This window comes from Alligator sinensis, unplaced genomic scaffold, assembly GCF_000455745.1.
Source record: "Alligator sinensis unplaced genomic scaffold, ASM45574v1 scaffold138_1, whole genome shotgun sequence".
Classification (NCBI taxonomy): Eukaryota; Metazoa; Chordata; order Crocodylia; family Alligatoridae; genus Alligator; species Alligator sinensis.
The window spans coordinates 3,262,181-3,280,391 of record NW_005841862.1 but is presented as its reverse complement, the minus strand read 5'-3'; the positions used below and the strand labels follow the sequence as shown (position 1 = coordinate 3,280,391).

Sequence of the window (18,211 nt, the reverse complement as noted above, 5' to 3'; positions counted from 1 at the left end):
GGTGTAACAGTGCAGAATTTCTTCACATCTGCACTTTTACACAAACATCCATTCAGCAAATTAACCCAAGACTTCATGGGGCCAGCCACCTAAAAAAATCACATTTTAAAAGGGATGCCACTTAACTAATTGACAAACCATAAATCTGGGCGTTCCTTCGCTAGGGATGTCCATAAACTTTTTGCAAGATTCTCATGAGATATTTCTACAGAAAAAATATTATTTAATCAATCCCCCCACCTCATTTTTTAACAAAATACTATCAATACTGTTATTTTGATCCTTACTGTTGCTCTTGCACCCAAGCTCGAGTTCTTCAAGGCCTCTAATTCTTCTGTCATTTTGGATGCTAAAGCTTGGAGATACCCTCTGGCATCTTTTTCATCACTTACCCTAAAATTAGAAAACAAATGCTTTAAAGCAAAGGAACAATGGATCTATACATGAAAGGCAATTTTGAAACTCTGTGATTTTGCACACTTTATTTATATAGAACAGGCTACTAAAGCAACAACAAAAAAAGAACCACAAATCAAAGGTTCAGAAAGCAAATAATACATATCTGCATCATGATCAGGATTAGTGACGGATGTTTGGACTGTACTTTTAGAAGTCATTTAAAAATTAAAGATCCCACCTACAAATGAACAGTTACCATAACATCAGAGCTAAGAGTACTCTCTCTGATCCCTTAAGATATTATTGTAATTGATTTTCCCTCTTTCTTACAATAGCTTATAAGCAGCCTATGCTAGAGGCGAGCATCTTACTCCTTGTATTTCCCTTCATAAAGCATGCCTCCTGTCTGTGACCATGTCAACAAAAGTCTTCTCTTAGAAGACATGAGACTCACTGTATAGTCCACGATGATGGGTATTCTTCATACCCTAGAATGATTCATTGCAAATGTAAATCCTTCCTCTTACAAACTGCAGAAGATCATTCTTCTTGGCACATGTAGGATGTAAGAAAAATGAGCTGCCAAGATTTATCTTAATAGAACTGAACAGCTTAGGGTAAAATCATCCCTTAATCTTACATGCCTGGATCTTGAAATTTTAAATTTATGCACAGCTGGTATATCAAAATTCTGTATAACCAAAGCTTACCCAAACTGCAGATTGCTGAGTCCTAGAAGTGCTAGTTGGGCCATACTGTGTGTGGAATGCTGCATAGAAAAGGCCACTGACTTTGCACACAGTGGCCCCTAAATAAACTAACTTTCAGGGCAGGAAGAAATCTTGTTCCTTCACTTAACCTCTCCTTACCACTACTTAAATACTAGGTGAGTTGGATTTAGGAAAAGACTGACTTAGAATGGTGAATTTTATTACCTGGCAACTTCAATTCAGGGACTAACTTCTCTGTCAGTCTATCCCATCCAAACTAAGCCTGTTTACTGTTTTTGACACATCCCTTAATGGAAAATTTATGCTTTTTCTATGTATTATTTGGACCTATTGGCAGTTTTTTACAATTTATGACTGATATTTCACTGGTCAATTAATTGACCTTTATACCCTACCCTAGTTCCATGTCTGCTGTGTCAGACTGCATTTACATAGTTAATAGGGCTAAATAAAGTGTTATTGGTAAGAAGCTTATGTTTAGCTCTCTAATTGGAATTTTGGGTTCCAACATGGATCTGGAAGCAGTCATCACAAGTATAGACAGAAAAGGTATACCCAAGTCCTGGAATCTCAAGGCCAAGTCTGGGATCCCTATGGTATTTTCAAGAATAAAGGCACAACCCAAATGTCTGTGTGAGGCAAAGGATATGATCCAGAAATAAGGCATTGATCATTTACATACTGCAATTACTGTTAAAACTAGCATGTTAAGCTCTATAGACAAAGACACATAAGGGACACAAGGAGAACTGTATATGTAATCTAGAGGAGAACAATACCAAAAACCCATTAATTTGCTAGAAAAGCAAGGATTTTTCTATGTTGTTTTTCCTTCAGGAGCTCACAATTTAGTTAATAATAATAAAAAATGAATACATGGGTGAAATAAAGTACAGCTAAAGTGAAGTGAAGTGAAATAAATAGGAGATTTGCCGTTACTTTAAATGAAGCCAGGATTTTACAACAGGCATGCTGGAAGGAGTTGGGAGCTGTGTAAGAACCATGCATGAGGTTTTTTAAAGGTATCTATATGTAAATAAGTACATTTGGAATGGAGATTTAAGAAAGAGAGGGCAACTTTTTGAGCCATGAAAAAGAAAATAGATGCAAGGTATAAAAAGAGCTATTAAAAAAGAATATGTTTAGGCTATATGTAAAGTGCAAGAGGGAAGTAGGATGAAAGGAAGAGAGAAAGGAGTTGCATGAGGCTTTTAATATGAGGAGAAACTTTATTTTGATGCAGAAGAGACACAGAAATTGCCAGTAGCAGGATGCAGAAGGAGAGAAAGTTCAGGAATCATATTTGTTTGGCTTCCTTAGAAATATTTTTTCTAGGGCACATAGCAGATCACTTCTGTCACAGGGTGAAAAGGACAAGAGATTAAAAATACAGGTGTGAAGTGAATTCACTTTCATTGTTACCAATTTAACAATGAAAGAGTTTCAAAGATCCATCTTGCTTGTCACCAATTATGAGTCTGCTTTTTTCATGAGTTTCTCACCACAAACAGTGAAAATCCTTTCCATCCTTGGTTTTATAATTAGTTGCACTTTTGGGCCCAAGAGGCTGTAAAGCTGGGGTTGTTAAAACTGCTTGTTTAAAAGAAACTGCTTTGACAGAGGCTTATATTTTTTAAATCTCATTTTCACCTAATCTCGCCTTGAGGCCAAACCATGAGTGTAACATCCAATGATCTTGCGGGGTCCCTTCCAGCCCCTTACAATTTAAGAATCTATGAAAAAGAGGATGGTAAATATGAAATCCTGACTTCACTCTAATTGGAGTGCCTTTGTTACACATGAAAACCACTAGATGGCAACAGGCTCTAAAATTTCATGTGCATATTGACTGGATGTTGTGCAGCCCCACTACCTCTCGCATTTGTTTTAAACCTAATAAAAACGGCCAGTGAGTCTTACTAGTGCTCACATCTTTGCTATAGTCCTTTAACAATGGTAGAAGAAGCCTGAGGATCCTAAGGTCCTCTGAATCTACCAAATGCGCCATCTTTCTTATTCAAGAACTAAATTATTTAAACATGTATAGCAATGTCCCTTGACATCTCTTTGGATGGTCTATTTATACCCATCCATTCAAGAGAATTAAGAAAAACAGAGAGATGATAGAAGCTCTTGTAAGGTCAAGTTTCACTCTTTACCAGAGCCTGTAAAGAATTTTCTAACAAAACAGTTCTGACAAACTAATACGGGAAACCTGCCTGGCTTCCTACCAGCAAACATGATAGGCTGCTGAGGAGCTCTGGCTTCCAGGAATGGAAGCACCAGAGTATCCCCTCCATGCAAACTCCCTCAGTTTCAGGGCGAACAGGAGTTCCTATGGAACCAGACGGCCTTGGGTTACACGTAGCCTGGGTGTACACAGGGTATGCACTCCCCTCTGCTTCTATGAATTGAAGGGGGTTGTCAGCAAGCAGAGGTGCTGTGGGAGGGAACTGTCAACCACACAGTTTCCCCTCAGTTCCCTATAGTCAGGCCAGGACCCCACTGCTTACCTATATACATGTTTAGTAATATAAAGGTAACAATATTTACAAACTCATGAGAGAAAAAGGGTAAATATATACAAAATTTAGATCACTAAATACCGTTATGCTCTACAATCAAAGGCCCCAGGGTCCCCCACCTCAAAGGGCAAGGGTTCCTATGCAGGTAAGCAGCTGTCGGCAACACGCAAGTACAACAAAGGCAGATATACACCAGGTAACAACAGGTAAGTTCAGGCAAAACAACAAGTAGATACAGGTAAACCTCAAATAGATGACAAAACCCAGGTCACATTAAAGGATAACTATATATAAATATATGTATACATATATAACTATTTACAAAAATATGAGTTCCCCCCTCCCCTTTCAGGTACCCACATGGCCGAGATCACCAGGCATTCCTCCAGGGTGCCAAGCCCTGGCACCACTCCTAGGGGAAGTAGCAGGAGGGTCCCAGTACTTCCTCAGCCCCTGATAGCCCCCCCCCTCCCCCCTTGGGCTTCCTACCCCGTGGGGACCCATTCCCTGGGTACTCACGAATGCGGGGAAGCAGACCGGGAGGGGCTCCCGGGACCACCCAAGGCCCTGCCTCATGCCCTCTGTTGGGGCTCGGGCCACGTCATGTGAGTCCTGAAACCCAGGCTCCACCTTTTGCCCTCTGTTGGGGCTCAGGCCACCTCGTGCGGGTCCCAAAACCCAGGCTCCGCGGAAACTCGCTGTGCTGTGCTGGTGCCTCCCAGGTACCCAGCCTCACACCAGGGAGGGGTAGCAAACCCGAGCGGCCTGGCACCTCCTAGGTGCCTGGCCTCACGGGAGGCGTAGCGAACCCAAGCAGCGAGCAGACTGGCACTGCTTCCAGGGTTTGGGATGCCATGCACCGCTGCATGTACCAAGCCCTCAGCTACATGCCGAGGGTAGCAGACTCGAGCCGCCATGTGCAGCTCCCAAAATCTGGCCACTCCATGCAACGCTATATGCACCAAGTGTCCAGGGACCCAAGCTACCTCCCGCAGCTCCCAGGGTCTGCCCTGTTTACTGCTCTGTGCACTGAGTGTCTGGGGACCTCAGCTGCCTCCTGCAGCTCTTAGGGTCTGCCCTGTGCACCACTCTGTGCACCGCTGAGGCTGTAGCCGAAGCCACTTGCTGCGCCAGTCCGGCCGAGTCTTCCAGGGCTCTTCTGGGCTACTGCTTCTGCCCACTAGGAGGCTCTCCCCAGCTTTTCTTAGCCCTGCCTGCTTAGGCCCCTGATGCATCTGCCGCGTGATAGGCACGCAGCTCCTTTTATTCACTCTGGAGGCTCTGCCTCTGAAGGCTTGCCTGACCTGCAGAATGCAGGCTTCAATCAGGCCCGGGAGGCTGTTTGCTTCCCACCACCTCTGTGTAAGGGGCAGGGCCGGTCCCGCCCAGCCCTTACCTGATTGGTGGATGGGCTCCACCAATCTAAATGAAGATTTTCCGAGCCTGTTTGAGCCGGGCTGCATCGGTAAGTCCACCATAATATACATGCACTGTTATCCTCAGTCTTGTCTGGAGATGTTTACCTCTAACTGAACAGACTGGAACCTGTCCCCTAGAACAGTGTTTCTCAACCTGTGGGTCATGACCCAAAAATGGATTGCAAGAATATATGAAAGAGTCACGAACAAACTTTAAAAATAGATTTGCCTTTAAAGGAGAAAAACATGCAAAACCGTGTCTTTTTCCTTGTAGGCTGTCAGAGTTCCAGCCTGCAAGGGGCTGTTCCCATACCCCACACACCCACCCCTTGCCCCACACACTGGCGGGGCTGGGGCCAGAGGGTTAGGAGTGAGGGGTACTGGATGAGGACTGGCCATCAAGGTTTACAGATTGATCCTGGTCCAAAGAAAGTTGAGAACCACTGATCTAGAAGAAAGAGGCTCCTACTGATTTGGAATTAAGGAAACTCCTATCAGCTCTATTATCTGGATGAGAAATCAGTTCTTATCATTCAGAAAGAGTTCTAGCTGGGAAAAAATGCAACCTAAAGGTATCATAGGCCACAGTCCTGCTGCAACGTGCATCTGATCTGCCAATCATCCAGGTAAGCAGTGGTTGTGAACTCCTGTCTTCTTAAAAAGGGCGTTTCCTCTTGCAAGCAAAGACAATTTTTTTGCAACAATTTAGTTGGTCTAATAAAAGATATCACCTCTACCATGAATTCTGATTCCTTCCTCCTCTTGTCAGGCATTTTATGAACACTCTCAGTCCTATGAAGAATCTTGTATTAATAATAGTTAAGTCTCAACTGAAAATCTTATGTACTTGCTCTGGGTTTGGCAAATGGCAGTGTGAAAGCAAACATCCTGCAAGTAGGGAGCTTTGAACCATTGACGAACCCATCATTTGACCGTCAGCACCAGGTCCCACGGATCAGGCTGGGAGTAGCCCTGCAGTGGCAAGATTGGAATCTGGAGAATTTTATGCCCCATCCTAAATATCACACATTTTGTCATTTATGCACATTCAACATGACAGGGTGCATAATTTTTGGGACAGGTCATACATTTCCTCAGATCCTAACCACACCATTATTTTAATGTCTGCCAGGGGCCTAACTGGTTTGCCAGACTTTAGAAAAGAAAGTCTGAAGCTGGCCCAGGAACTGAATTCACATAAGCTAAGGAGCTGTCCACTTGCTTTGTTCTCGGGTAGTTGTATTTTAATGTAAAACCAAATCTGTCTTTTTAAATATGAAGTTTTACCCTTTTTTCAAGGAAATATTTTGAAGGCCCAGCAGTTTCAACTGGGAAAAATGCACACAAAGTTTGATGTTCCTAAGTCTCTGGTCTCTTTCAAATGTTGTTTTCTGGGTCAACAGATATCTTCTGAATGATGTGAACTTTGCTCATGCACAATGTAAGAGACCTCAGAAAGGATTTATATTTTAACTTCAGAAGTAGACAATAGGCCACTTCTGATATTCCAGTCTACAGATGTATAGGATAAAAAGTTGGACACTAATAGTTTAGGCAAATTGATATCCTGCAATTTTAAAAATGTCTGCACTCTCTATTTTTAAAAGGAAGTAAGTTCTGCACTAATTTCCCAATAATTCTTCATAATAGAATACACAATAGAAAAAACATCACATTAGATAATTAAGTATCTCAGCACTCTTGTAAGATAGATAACTCAATGCCATTTTTACAGAAGGATAAGCTGCAGCACAGACATAGACAGACATAGACACAGTTAAGTGCCCTACATGGACTTTTAATGAGTTAGTAGCAGAGATTTCTGTTCATCTCCTTTCTGTTACAGGTCTGAATATATTATCCCTAGCTATCTGAAAGCCTTGTGTTTAAAACTGACTGTATTAGCATTAGATGCAATGAATTTCTTTGCATCCAGAGGAAAATTCATAGTTGACTATACAAGTCTCACGATTTGTTGTTTTTTGTCAAGGATTGATGAGTAGTTTGGAAAATACTGGCTTGTCAATCCAAGAGCTCCATTACAGATGTGGATGGTCTATTGTTATCATGTTAGAATTTTCAATGAGAGTTTTGTTCCAAGTGTTTAGTACCCTAAGAGACCATAAATACTGAAAGCTTTTTAGTACAGTGGAAAAATGAAAAGGTTTTTGTAGCTGCTCCACAGTGGAGACACTAGAGAGTATGACATGTAAGCAGGGGCAAGGGTTACAGTAATATGATTACAATTATTTGCATGCTACAAATATTGAAAAAAGAAAGAATAATTTAGGATGGTTCAAGGAGGGAGGGATTATCATTGAGTAATGAGGTGAGCAAGAGAAAGAGTATTAGATTATGGCAAAGTGTCTCAAAGGAAATGATGAAATTCTGACAGCTTGTGTTATTTAAAATTAGATGTAGGGAACATCAACTATTGTAGGGAACATCAACATCCTGATTGGGGAGATGATCTATATGAGAAGTTCTCAATCTTTGTAGAGTCAAGGCACTCCTCTAACTTTTTGGAATTTAATAGCACCCATTTAAAGATTAATTTATTTCTTAAACTGCTTACCTTTTCACTCCTTGTGGCACTCTTAAAACGATCTCATAGGGTGGCAAGGTGGACAGGGCACCCATGGTGGTGGGGGAGCATGCAGTGTTCAGTGCTGGCAGGGGCTGCTCAGCAAGTCAGACTAGGGGTATGGAGTGGGTCATTAGACCCCTGAAGGAGGCAGCTATCCCTATGGAAGGTGGAAGGGGGTGACAGTGGCCTTTGGTGCAGAGGCTGGTACCAGATGAAGGCAGCAGGGGAAGGACCCTGACATGCCCTGATCTTTCTGATATCCGTCCCCTCCCTGTCCTCATCTCTGCCTAAGAAGATAAGCATGGCCATTCCCATATACCATTCCCCACAGCCTCTCCCATCAGTTCCAGGAGCATGAGAGGAGCTGGACTGAAAAAATGCAGCTCTGTGCCCCGCTGACCATCCACTTACACACCTGTGGCAGAGCCACACAGCACAGGGATGGTTGACACAGGGGCTGCTGGTGGACAGGAGCTATAATTTTCAGCCCAGTTCCTTCTCTCACTCCTCCCATGCTCTTGGAACTGATGTAAGGGGTTATGGAGAGCACTGCCAGGATGCTGGGGTGGGTTCAGGGTGCTCGGCATGGGGAAGTGCCAGTGCTTACCTCTTCCCACAGGGGCCTGGTGCTCCATCACCCTTCAAAGGAGCTTGTGACACCTCCGTTGAGAATCACTATTCTAGAGAATCTGAAAATTCTTTTCGTCCTATTTATGATTCGGTGAGTCTGCCACAGCAGACTAAGGCTGTCATGCTGAGGCTGTCATGTGAACTGAAACTGAAAATGCTTTGGAAGAAAATTAAGAACTTACACGTGTCCAAAAACAATGGCACCCTTTAGAATGAGAAAGTATGTCAGGCTCTCATAAAACAAATATCACTCCTACCAATGCTAAAGAGTGCTCTAAGTATGCATGCAGAGAGATACATCACTAAATGACCATGTAATTTTAGTACGCAGTGTTGAACTGTATGTATAGAGCAGACGGATGCCACAAGATTATCTGAGAAACACAAATGGAAGAGTACAGGCCAAAACAGCAGTCACTTGAGCAAAGGAACAGCTAAGCATTGTTGAGTGAAGGCTATTGGATATCCTTGAGCTGGGAAAAAGTAAAATAAAATAGATGTATGTAACATTTAAACATGTGAATCTAGATAGATTTCCTCTTGTCTTCTTTTTGTTTGTCCCTGAATATCCTATATTCCTACAAAATTCCTTTTTATTTTTAGAAAGAATAATACAATGTAATTGAGCTCAGTGAATAAGAGGTCTGATTTTGGTTTTGAACATTATACATTTAAATAGCTCTGAGGTATGTTTTCATTAAAAATCCTTGCTGGTTACATACAGTTTTCTTTCAGTCTGACTTGGCTGACAACATTCATGACCTTTCCAGTACCATCTCAACAGCAGCAATGGTACCTCTTCAAAAATATTTGCATAGAAAAAAAAGCCAGCACAGAATGGGAGGAGAGATAAAATGATTTGTTATACAACTATCTGCAAAAATGTTATCCATGGCCAAGTGAAACAATATACAATCATGGCTGACTTGACTTCCTCCAGAGTTCCCATGTACTGGTTTATGAAGGCTTTAATATGTTAATTCACAACTGAGGTTTGGTTATTTCAGACACTACACTAGACATTTCAGACATTACAATAATACCCTTTAAGAAAACCCTGATTTTTGCATATAATGACTGACCTCTTTTTCCCTCCACCTTGATTTCATTTACACAAATTAAATTATTTTGAACAACTCTGAAACAACCATCTTAATTTATTCAGACTGAGGGCTGGCATAGAATCTATTACACTTAACAGCTGTTTGAGAGAACTAGAGATACAAAGGGTTTGAAAAAAAAACTCATTGCTGCTGCTGTGGAAGTGATGTCTTGAGAGAATATGGACTTGCCTGCACATGGATTTGAAGTATGTACATCTATGTAACAAAATACATCGCTTCTAATATGTCCATAGTTCCCAACATGTATTGAGTGGTAATATTTAAAAAAGCTTTGTCCGAAAATGTCTAATAAAGTTATACTGATGTCACAATAGCAAACTAACCAGGTCTCCTTAAAAAGACAATGTTTATTCATTTATGTTTTGACCAAATAAAGGCTTTGATTATTCAGACAGTATGAAACAAGATAAAAGGGAAAAAAGTTTAAGAAACAAACAAAACAAAAAAAGATTAGTGTACAATACAGAAACCCCACAAAAGTAACTGATCTATAAAAAATATTTGGATGCAGTTTGTTTTCACAAATTCAACATTACAATGGGCCAAAAAAGCAAAAAATATTTTAAAATCACTAACTCCCTGTAAGAGCTTTCTCATTCCTTCAACAGATGAAATTCATACTTTTTCCTTAGTGTATTAGAAATAGGCAGGATGCATTATAAACATAATGTGACAGGTAAATGAAAGCATTATTAGCAAGGTCACTTGAATTGCATTTTCCATGTGTTAGACCTAAGTGCTTGCACTTTGAGAATAGTTTCTCTCCCCATAACATTGCATATAAATTCCATTAAGTTCGTTTCACTCCAGGGAAGTTCATAATGCAGGAGAAGTGATACAATTCCTCACAGCCACTGCTTTTCCCAGACTTGCTCTTCCTTAAAACAGTGAGCAAGGCACATGATTCCTTTCAACATTTTTCCAAAGCTACAAGCCAGACCCAATGGCTCCGATTCTTTCGTGGTTTAACAGTTTTATTTGAAAAGACAATTTTACTCTTAAGAAGGAACATGATTTTCTAAACCCAGAATGTAATGAAACACCCAGGAAAAAAATGTAGGTCCAACCTGACATGTTGGAGATTTTCTCAAGGGAACTGGGGTTTTCTGATGCAACATGCAAATAAAAAATGCACTAGCAGCCCTACCCCATAACTATCCTATATCAAGGGCATCTGCCATGACATTGGAGTTGGGTACTTACCACTGGATGATCTCAGTAATCTGGGCTTCCCAATGTGCCACAGATTCCTTTTTGTCTGCCAGGTCTCTCATCTCTTCCTCCAGCTGTCGGTTGTTCATACTTAGCCTCTCAAACATGGTGGTGAGCTGAAAGATAATGTCAAAAAGCCTCTTTAGTCTATAAACAGCTGTGACTTGACTCTTGTGCTGGCCTAAACTGATCAAGGAGTTTTATTTCTCTGTGCTCTACCTTTTAGTACCTCCTTTAAAAACCCATATCAATCACAATGAGTTCTTTGTGACATTTGCTTCTATGTCTAGACTTAGCTGTGTTGAAAGGTCCTTTGTAAGGACCAAAACTGCATTTCTGCTTCAGAAAACAAATCAGAATTGGAGTTACTAGCAGAATGACACTCTTGCAATATTTTTGACAAGCCTTAGGACTTCTCTTTTATGTACAGATGTGGACGTACATTGCTTGCAGAAGCATAAGATGAAAGGGCTTGAGCAAAACAAGGAATACAAGACACCTTGATCTTCTGTTCCAGCTCTGCTGTGTAGCTATGAGATTTTCTGCTCGTTCGGCAGGAGTCAGGCCTAAGAAAGGATTGCATAGCTTTGTCTCCCCAGACACTTTAATTCTCCACCTATGCCCAATTCTACTTCATCTTCTTGCATATTTGAAACATATTACATCTATACCTAGCAGTTCACCCACCCATGCCAAACTTGTATTGGCAACATTGAATGCAGCCCACTGTGTTCAGCAGCCTAGTGGGTAGACAACTTACTCAGAAAGTGGGCCCTAAGTCCTCCACAGTCTGAGGTGATTTGAACCCTTCAATGTCTTAACCACCAGGCTACAGACCAGGCTAGATAAAGGTACTTACCACCCTTCCCTGTTGAAGGTGGATCACTGGGCAGATGAGAATACAAGAGTCATGGCATCAGAAGGGCAAGCAAGAGGGAGCTGGACTCTTGTAGCCTAGTGATTGGGTGGGGGAGGGATCAGATTCCTTGGTTCCAGTCCCTGGTCCTATAACTGTTTGTGCATTTTATGATCCTTGGTTAAATAAAAAACAATCACTCTAGTGGCAGAGACTGGAAGCCGGGGTTTCTTTCCCCTCCCAGGGGGAGAATGTTTCCATGCTAGTCTGCATAGGCATGCTCCCTCTGTTGCTTGTCCATCCCAAGGACTGTTGCTTTCTTGGCTGCCCAGTGGCCCAGCTTCAACAGGAAAAGTGACACATGCCCTTGCTTAACATATTCCAGGTGTGCCTTCTCCTATTCTGTGTTAAGTGGAAGCTAACCTGAGGCATTTTGTCCCCATTTCATTCACAATGCGTTATTCAGGAAGCAGCTACTCTGATTTTACTTGCTTTTACTTGCCATTAGGTAGGGGCAGACACATGAATCAGTTACTATGGAAGGAACAGCCCTCCATTCCTATTAACTCAGTAGAGTTTTTCTGTCCAAAGCATGAAATTATGGGGTTTAATAAATAAGAGGTGCCCCATCTGCAGACAAGAATATAGGGTCATAGTAGAGATGGATACTGTGGATCCAATCTATATTATCTCCAACACAGGATATACTGAAAGTTGAACTGATAACCAAGCCACTCACATAAGCAATACTCACCTTATCTAGCTCATTTGAGAGCTTTTTGTTTTCCTCCATTAATAGAATTTTCTCGCGTTCATACTTCTGTTTGAATTCTGCTTCAAACTCCTCTCTTTCACTTTGGCTAAGGTGTAATGAAAATACAGTAAGTTTCACATTATCCTACCACATTATTTCCTTAAATCTAATTATGGTTGCAGTGTGTAACTATGTAGGGACTGTGAAGCATACAAAAAAGGTGAAAGTATTATATAAGAAACCTACTAAACTGTGAACGTGATTATCTGCTTAATCTTAGGACTCTGAAACAGTGTGTTCAATGTTATTAGTATAGATATTAACCTTCTTTTGCTGCAGGATTAATACAGCTAACATTTATCAACTTCTTAGAAGTACTTCATTCTTTAGGGCAATCTTCCAAACTCATCGGCAGTTTTTATTTTGCAAAATAAAACATACCAGTCTATTATGATTTCAAGGCATTGTCACAGAATCGAAGACACTCACAGGTAAGGGAAAGCCCTTTCATATATATACATTGTTTTGTTAAGATGACATTTTACTTTTCACACATCTCTGCACTTCTAGCTCCTAGGCAGGATTACAGACAGAATTGTCAGATGCAAGACCTGGACATATTAGCATCTCATGTGTGAAACACACATTGGTCTAGCAAGATTGATCCCATGAAGAGAAAAGCTGCTGCCTAAACTATTCCCAGGCTAATTTAACAATCCTAAAAGGATGTTTATTTGAACTGTGAACCCATTTGAGGTTCATCTATCAGTATCAATAAGAAGTGGACAGATAAGCTGACATCTTGGGATACAACATGATTGAACTGTAGGCTCTGACACAGGCAGATTCTGAAATCTGTTGTTTTTTCTTCTGTGGAAAGCCTCCAGGCTGGCTGTTGTTCTGAACTCTTCGCTACTCAGGTGGATCTCATTTAGCAGGGAGACAACACATGTAATACACTGTCAAATCAATCAACATTATCTTACTCAAGGAACCTTATGAACTTGCGGATGAATGAAGCTGTAAGACACTCTCTCCCTGTTAAAGGAAATATGATTTTCTCAATCCTCAAGATCAGAAAAAAGGTAGTATAGCACAGAAGAGCCATAAACCCCCTGAAATCCATCCCATTTACTTGCAGAGACTCGTGAAGATTATTTTATGGCATTTCAGTTTCATAGTAATGGCTGGTAACTAGGATATAGTTTGCTAATAGGTTGATGAGATGGTGCCAGGTAGACACTAGGTAAAATTATCATGGCCCATCTATTATGACACTGAAGACAGTGCTCAGTAAAATGCAAGAAAAAAATAAAAAACATTGGAAACTGTCTTGAAGTTTAAATTGCAACCAGATCAATATTTCAGATTATGGGATGGAGAATTGTGTCTTCATCTAACTCTGTCTTTGAGATGGAACTTGGCAGAGTTATAAAAATCTGCAAGAACATCCTTAAAAACTGAGAAGCCATCAGTGGTTACACTGAACCCGTTTTAGAATATTCCTGGTTTGAATTTCCTATTTCTAATTTGAAATTCATTTAGTGTTGCAACCAGACTTTGAAATATAGTACAGCATATTAGGCTCATCACTGAAATTGTTTGTTGCTAGGCATCCTTTGAAACATAACACTTCACTCCAGCAATGTAACATATTATTGGTACTGTATGACTTCCATTCTGAAATCCATCACCACCCTCTCCCAGACCTTGAGAGTCCATGCATATGATGAGCAGACTGGGGAATAAGCAGAAAAAAATTAAAGGAAACAGGTCTTGCTGCCATGACCAAGACATGGATGGGTTCAAGGCTAATTTCTCAGACAATAGATCACCTTTTTTTCCTTTTAGCACTTGGTTAATATTTTTGTTCAGCATTGTGCATTTAAAATGTATTTTGTTTTGGCTGCTTTAGACTTTTCTAAAATGTGCTCTTTCTAGGCTTGCTCACAGTCACAGTTGGTGAATTCATATAAACTTTTGTTAGTTCGGTGTGTGCAACTGATGTTTTTTGGGCTTTTTGTAAGCAAAGTCATTAATTGCAGTGGCAGTAGTCATCACACCAGTGAATCAAACTGGTAAGGGAAGCAAAGGGGAAGATAGAGAAGCTGAAGAAAGGAAAATGTGGCCTCAAAAATAAGGAGTGAGTGCAGAGATCTACCAACTGTCCTCAAGTATCTCATCTAGCCTGAAATGCCTGGCTTAGAAAAGTGACAGATTCCAGTGGCATATCTTGGGCAGGCAAGAAGAACAAAATGCCACAGGCTCTCTCTCAGCTATTTCATGTCCTTTTCTAAAACTTAGTTACATATTTGTTCATGAACTTTAGGAAATATGTATGTGCCCTAGATTGTCTTTCGTTCTTAAAATAACTGAGCAAGCCATAATAAAACAATGTGGAGTACACTCTTATAATGTCATGTTTCTACTTCTGTATTGTGACTGTGGGCGGAGGGCACAAATTATTTTATCATGCTATTTTGAAGCCATGGGAAGGGGCCTTGAAGCAAAATTCAAACCTCAAACATTTGACTTATTCACACCACACCCTTTAACAAGACAGACTTACAAAAACTCCCAGCTCAGTAAACCAACCACTAACTGACAGGTTCAAAAGAAGCTTCTCCTACAAACAGGATATTCCATGATTATCCCATCTTGTACTTGTCTCTCAAGCATGTGATCCTGACAAAGATCAGAGACAGATTACCACAGTAGTTGGATTACTGGTCTGATCCTGTATTCACATTCTTATGTTCTAGCAGCATGAGGCATTTGTTTCATGCCCTGGTAAATTACAAGGTCTCAGACTTTAACACAGAATCATTATTATGTAGGCAAAGGTAGTGTTTCTCTCTCCCTGCAAGGCACATACAGTTGGACTATCAATACTAAGAATGACTCATATTAGAGGCAGAGAAATATTAATGATCATATCAATTTAACAAAAAAAATCTCTCTAGAGCAATTCTAATGCAGGTTTAAAAAAAAAAAAAGAGTAGCGCATGCAGAATAGTGTGGCACAAAGTTCTTGTTAAACTTTTTTTGGAATTGACCTAGGTAATCACTTGTGGCTGTACTACTCATAAATAATACATCTGACAAAACCTTTCTGCCCCAGCACAGCCTTTATTTACAAACACAAACACACACACACACACATGCGCACACCCATGAGTCTAAACAGCAGCAAGGTAAGAAGAAAAATGCAATAAAGTTCCATAAGCTAAAATAATTTTCTTTGATGGAAGACAACCAATTACTAACAGGCACATCATAGCTTTATTTCTTCATTCCGTAATATTTAAGCATCACTCATAAAACCCTGAGCAATTGCAGATCCAAATTAGCTCATAATTTTTTTCCTCACTTACTTATGTCTGAATCCTGCTCTAGGATCTTCATGGAGTTCCAATGACCACAGCAGGACTCTGCACATGCCGATTCTATAGGCATGCCTTCCTGTCCTATGCCCACAAGCCTATACAACCATCACTTGGTACATGAACAGACATTTATGAAGAACTTAATTCCTACTCCTAATCTGAAATAAATTTAATGTTGCAACCAGACTCTGAAATATAGTACAGCATATTAGGCTCCTCACTAAAATCATTTGTTGCTAGGCATCCTTTGAAACATAACATTTGGCAGTAAGATGTGCCAAAGCTCCTGCTGGGACTTAAAGCTGGAGGTTCCTGGCTAAAGGGTCTTGCCTCTCTGCTCAGGGTCAGACTGATCACCATATCAATTAAAAAAAAAATCTCTCTAGAGTAATACTAATGCAGGTTTTTAAAAAAAAATGAGTGGCTCATGCAGGATAGTGTGCACACCGAAGGAATTTCTGACCCCATGGTCAGACTGTTATAGACTGCAGGGGTTTTTGCCTTCCTCTGTGTGGGGGGCATGAACCTCTACCTGGGATCTCTTAAGTGTATTAACAACCTTTTATAGAAGCAGGACACTGGCTGCTGTGGTTCCCCTGCTTTAACTGTGGCAGGTTAGGGTGTTATGTCTTATGTTGTTGTCAGGGTTGACAGTAGTCTTACAAAGAGTTTAGATTATGGCTTTGTATAGGATGATTCGGATAGGGATGATCCTGCCTTGGGCAGGGGGTTGGACTAGATGGCCACTGGAGGTCCTTTCCAGCCCTGCTTCTCTAAGGATACTAATCTTATTGTACCCTGGAGGCATGATCTTGCATTATACTGACCCTTTCCTGAGAGGTGCTAAGTGTGTCTTCCACTCCTAGCAAGAGGATCAGACCCTACATTTTGGCTATACGATACATTTTAGTTCAGGATCTGTCTTAGTTAAAACATTTGAAATAAAGGTGATCACTACACACACAAAAATGCACATCTGCTTTACCATTCCATTTATACTCAGTTCCTTTTCACTTTTCCTTGGAGAGATCAAAAAGATCATGCTGGAACTAGATTTTTGAAAAGAGCAGACAAGAGGTAGGGTTGCCTTATGAAATAATCTTGTTATTGCTTTAGAATAGGAAATGTAGTCACTTTGTGATTTTTGAAACTGTATAACTTGGAGCTGTAATCTGATAAGATCACACAAACTCAGCAGTGTCAGGGCTGGTCAGTGTTTGGATGAGAGAATTCCAAGAAAATTTTTGTGCTGCAGGAAGTGGTGTTAGTGATTCATTAAAAGCCCTTCTTCCTTCTGAGTCAGCCCTGAACTAATATATCAGCATGTATTGTGCTAGGTCAGTCACATTTATAATCCTGACTATTTGAATTATTAAAGATGTGTCCTATTTGCATTTGTAAGGTTTCTAGCCTCAACATTCTGGCTAATCTTTTTCTTGTGGCATATTGATAACGTGCTGATTATGTAAGTTTTACCTAGAACTTCAACTGAATGTTAATCTTTACTTCCTGTCCTAAAAAAAAGTTATGACATTGCCACAGAATGAGCTGTTGTATGTCCATCCCAAAGATGGCTGTAATTTCAACAGTATTCCAAGTGATTCCTAGAAATAAGAGAAGTGGGCTGGATGGGACCTCTAGAGGTCAACCCCCTGGATTCCTGGGTCCCTGGATGGGACCTCTAGACCAACCCCCTGCCTGAGGCAGGATCATCCCTATCCAAACTATCCTATGCAAAGCCATAAGCTAAACTGTTTGTAAGACTACTGTCACCCCTGACACAATACAAGACATAACATCCTAACTTGCCCATTTCATCTGAAAGTCTTTGAGTTACCTCATCACTGTATCCTACTTTCTACCATCAGCAGCATACCTGTAAGGCCAGGAGAAACAGTGTCTGGATACAGTAAGAATTAGGTATCCATAGGAACAAAAAAAGTTTACTTCCTGTAGATCTTATATTCTGTTGACACTCTCCTGAAGTATAGCAGTCATGTCAGATGTCTCTGCTAACCTAAAATTAGTTTGGCATCCTCCACTCCCATTTATTCTTACACTACAGTTTGTCAAGTTGCCAATAGGAGGTAGTGCCACTTCAGGCAGCAGTAAAATGCAATACAATATATTCTTGTACTTAGCCCCCAAAGGGAAATAGAGCACATCCTCTGTCTCCTGTCTCTTTTTATTCCTTTGTTTGGTTCTCACACTGTGGCTATGGACATGCAGCTCTCATTATGTTTTGCCTTTCTGAGTTACATTTCTTGGTTCTCCTATTCCACTTCCTGCTGTGTAACAGGAAAGAGAGGACGTATGCTGCTATCTGTAAAGCACTTTGAAATTTATATGAATGAAAGTCCTTCATACAATCAGTCTACTACTAGTAGTACATTAAGATGAACATGTTTTTACTGATGAATACTTTGAGGAACGTTCTCCAGGCTAATTATCAGCTCCACCACCTGGAAGAAAAGCAGGACTTTGACAAATCACTCTGTCAGTACAGATGAAAGGGTTTGTATCTACAGGAGCCTAATGACGGATGTTAGCACTGGATAAAACCCAGGATGAATCAACCTCATGCCACCT

At 40.6% G+C, this 18,211-nt stretch overlaps 1 protein-coding gene across 11 annotated transcripts in view; it reads right to left on the bottom strand.

Moving 5' to 3' along the window:
- Positions 1–18,211, bottom strand: part of CDC42BPA (CDC42 binding protein kinase alpha) — a 349,682-nt gene that overhangs the window by 67,613 nt on the left and 263,858 nt on the right. For all 11 annotated transcript variants that reach the window (XM_025216127.1, XM_025216130.1, XM_025216132.1 and 8 more), the window contains 3 exons: positions 12,237–12,342; positions 10,618–10,742; positions 288–393 (listed from right to left, as the gene is read on the bottom strand). In XM_025216127.1, the coding sequence (XP_025071912.1) occupies positions 288–393; positions 10,618–10,742; positions 12,237–12,342 (337 nt within the window). The remainder of the gene's footprint in view (positions 1–287; positions 394–10,617; positions 10,743–12,236; positions 12,343–18,211) is intronic.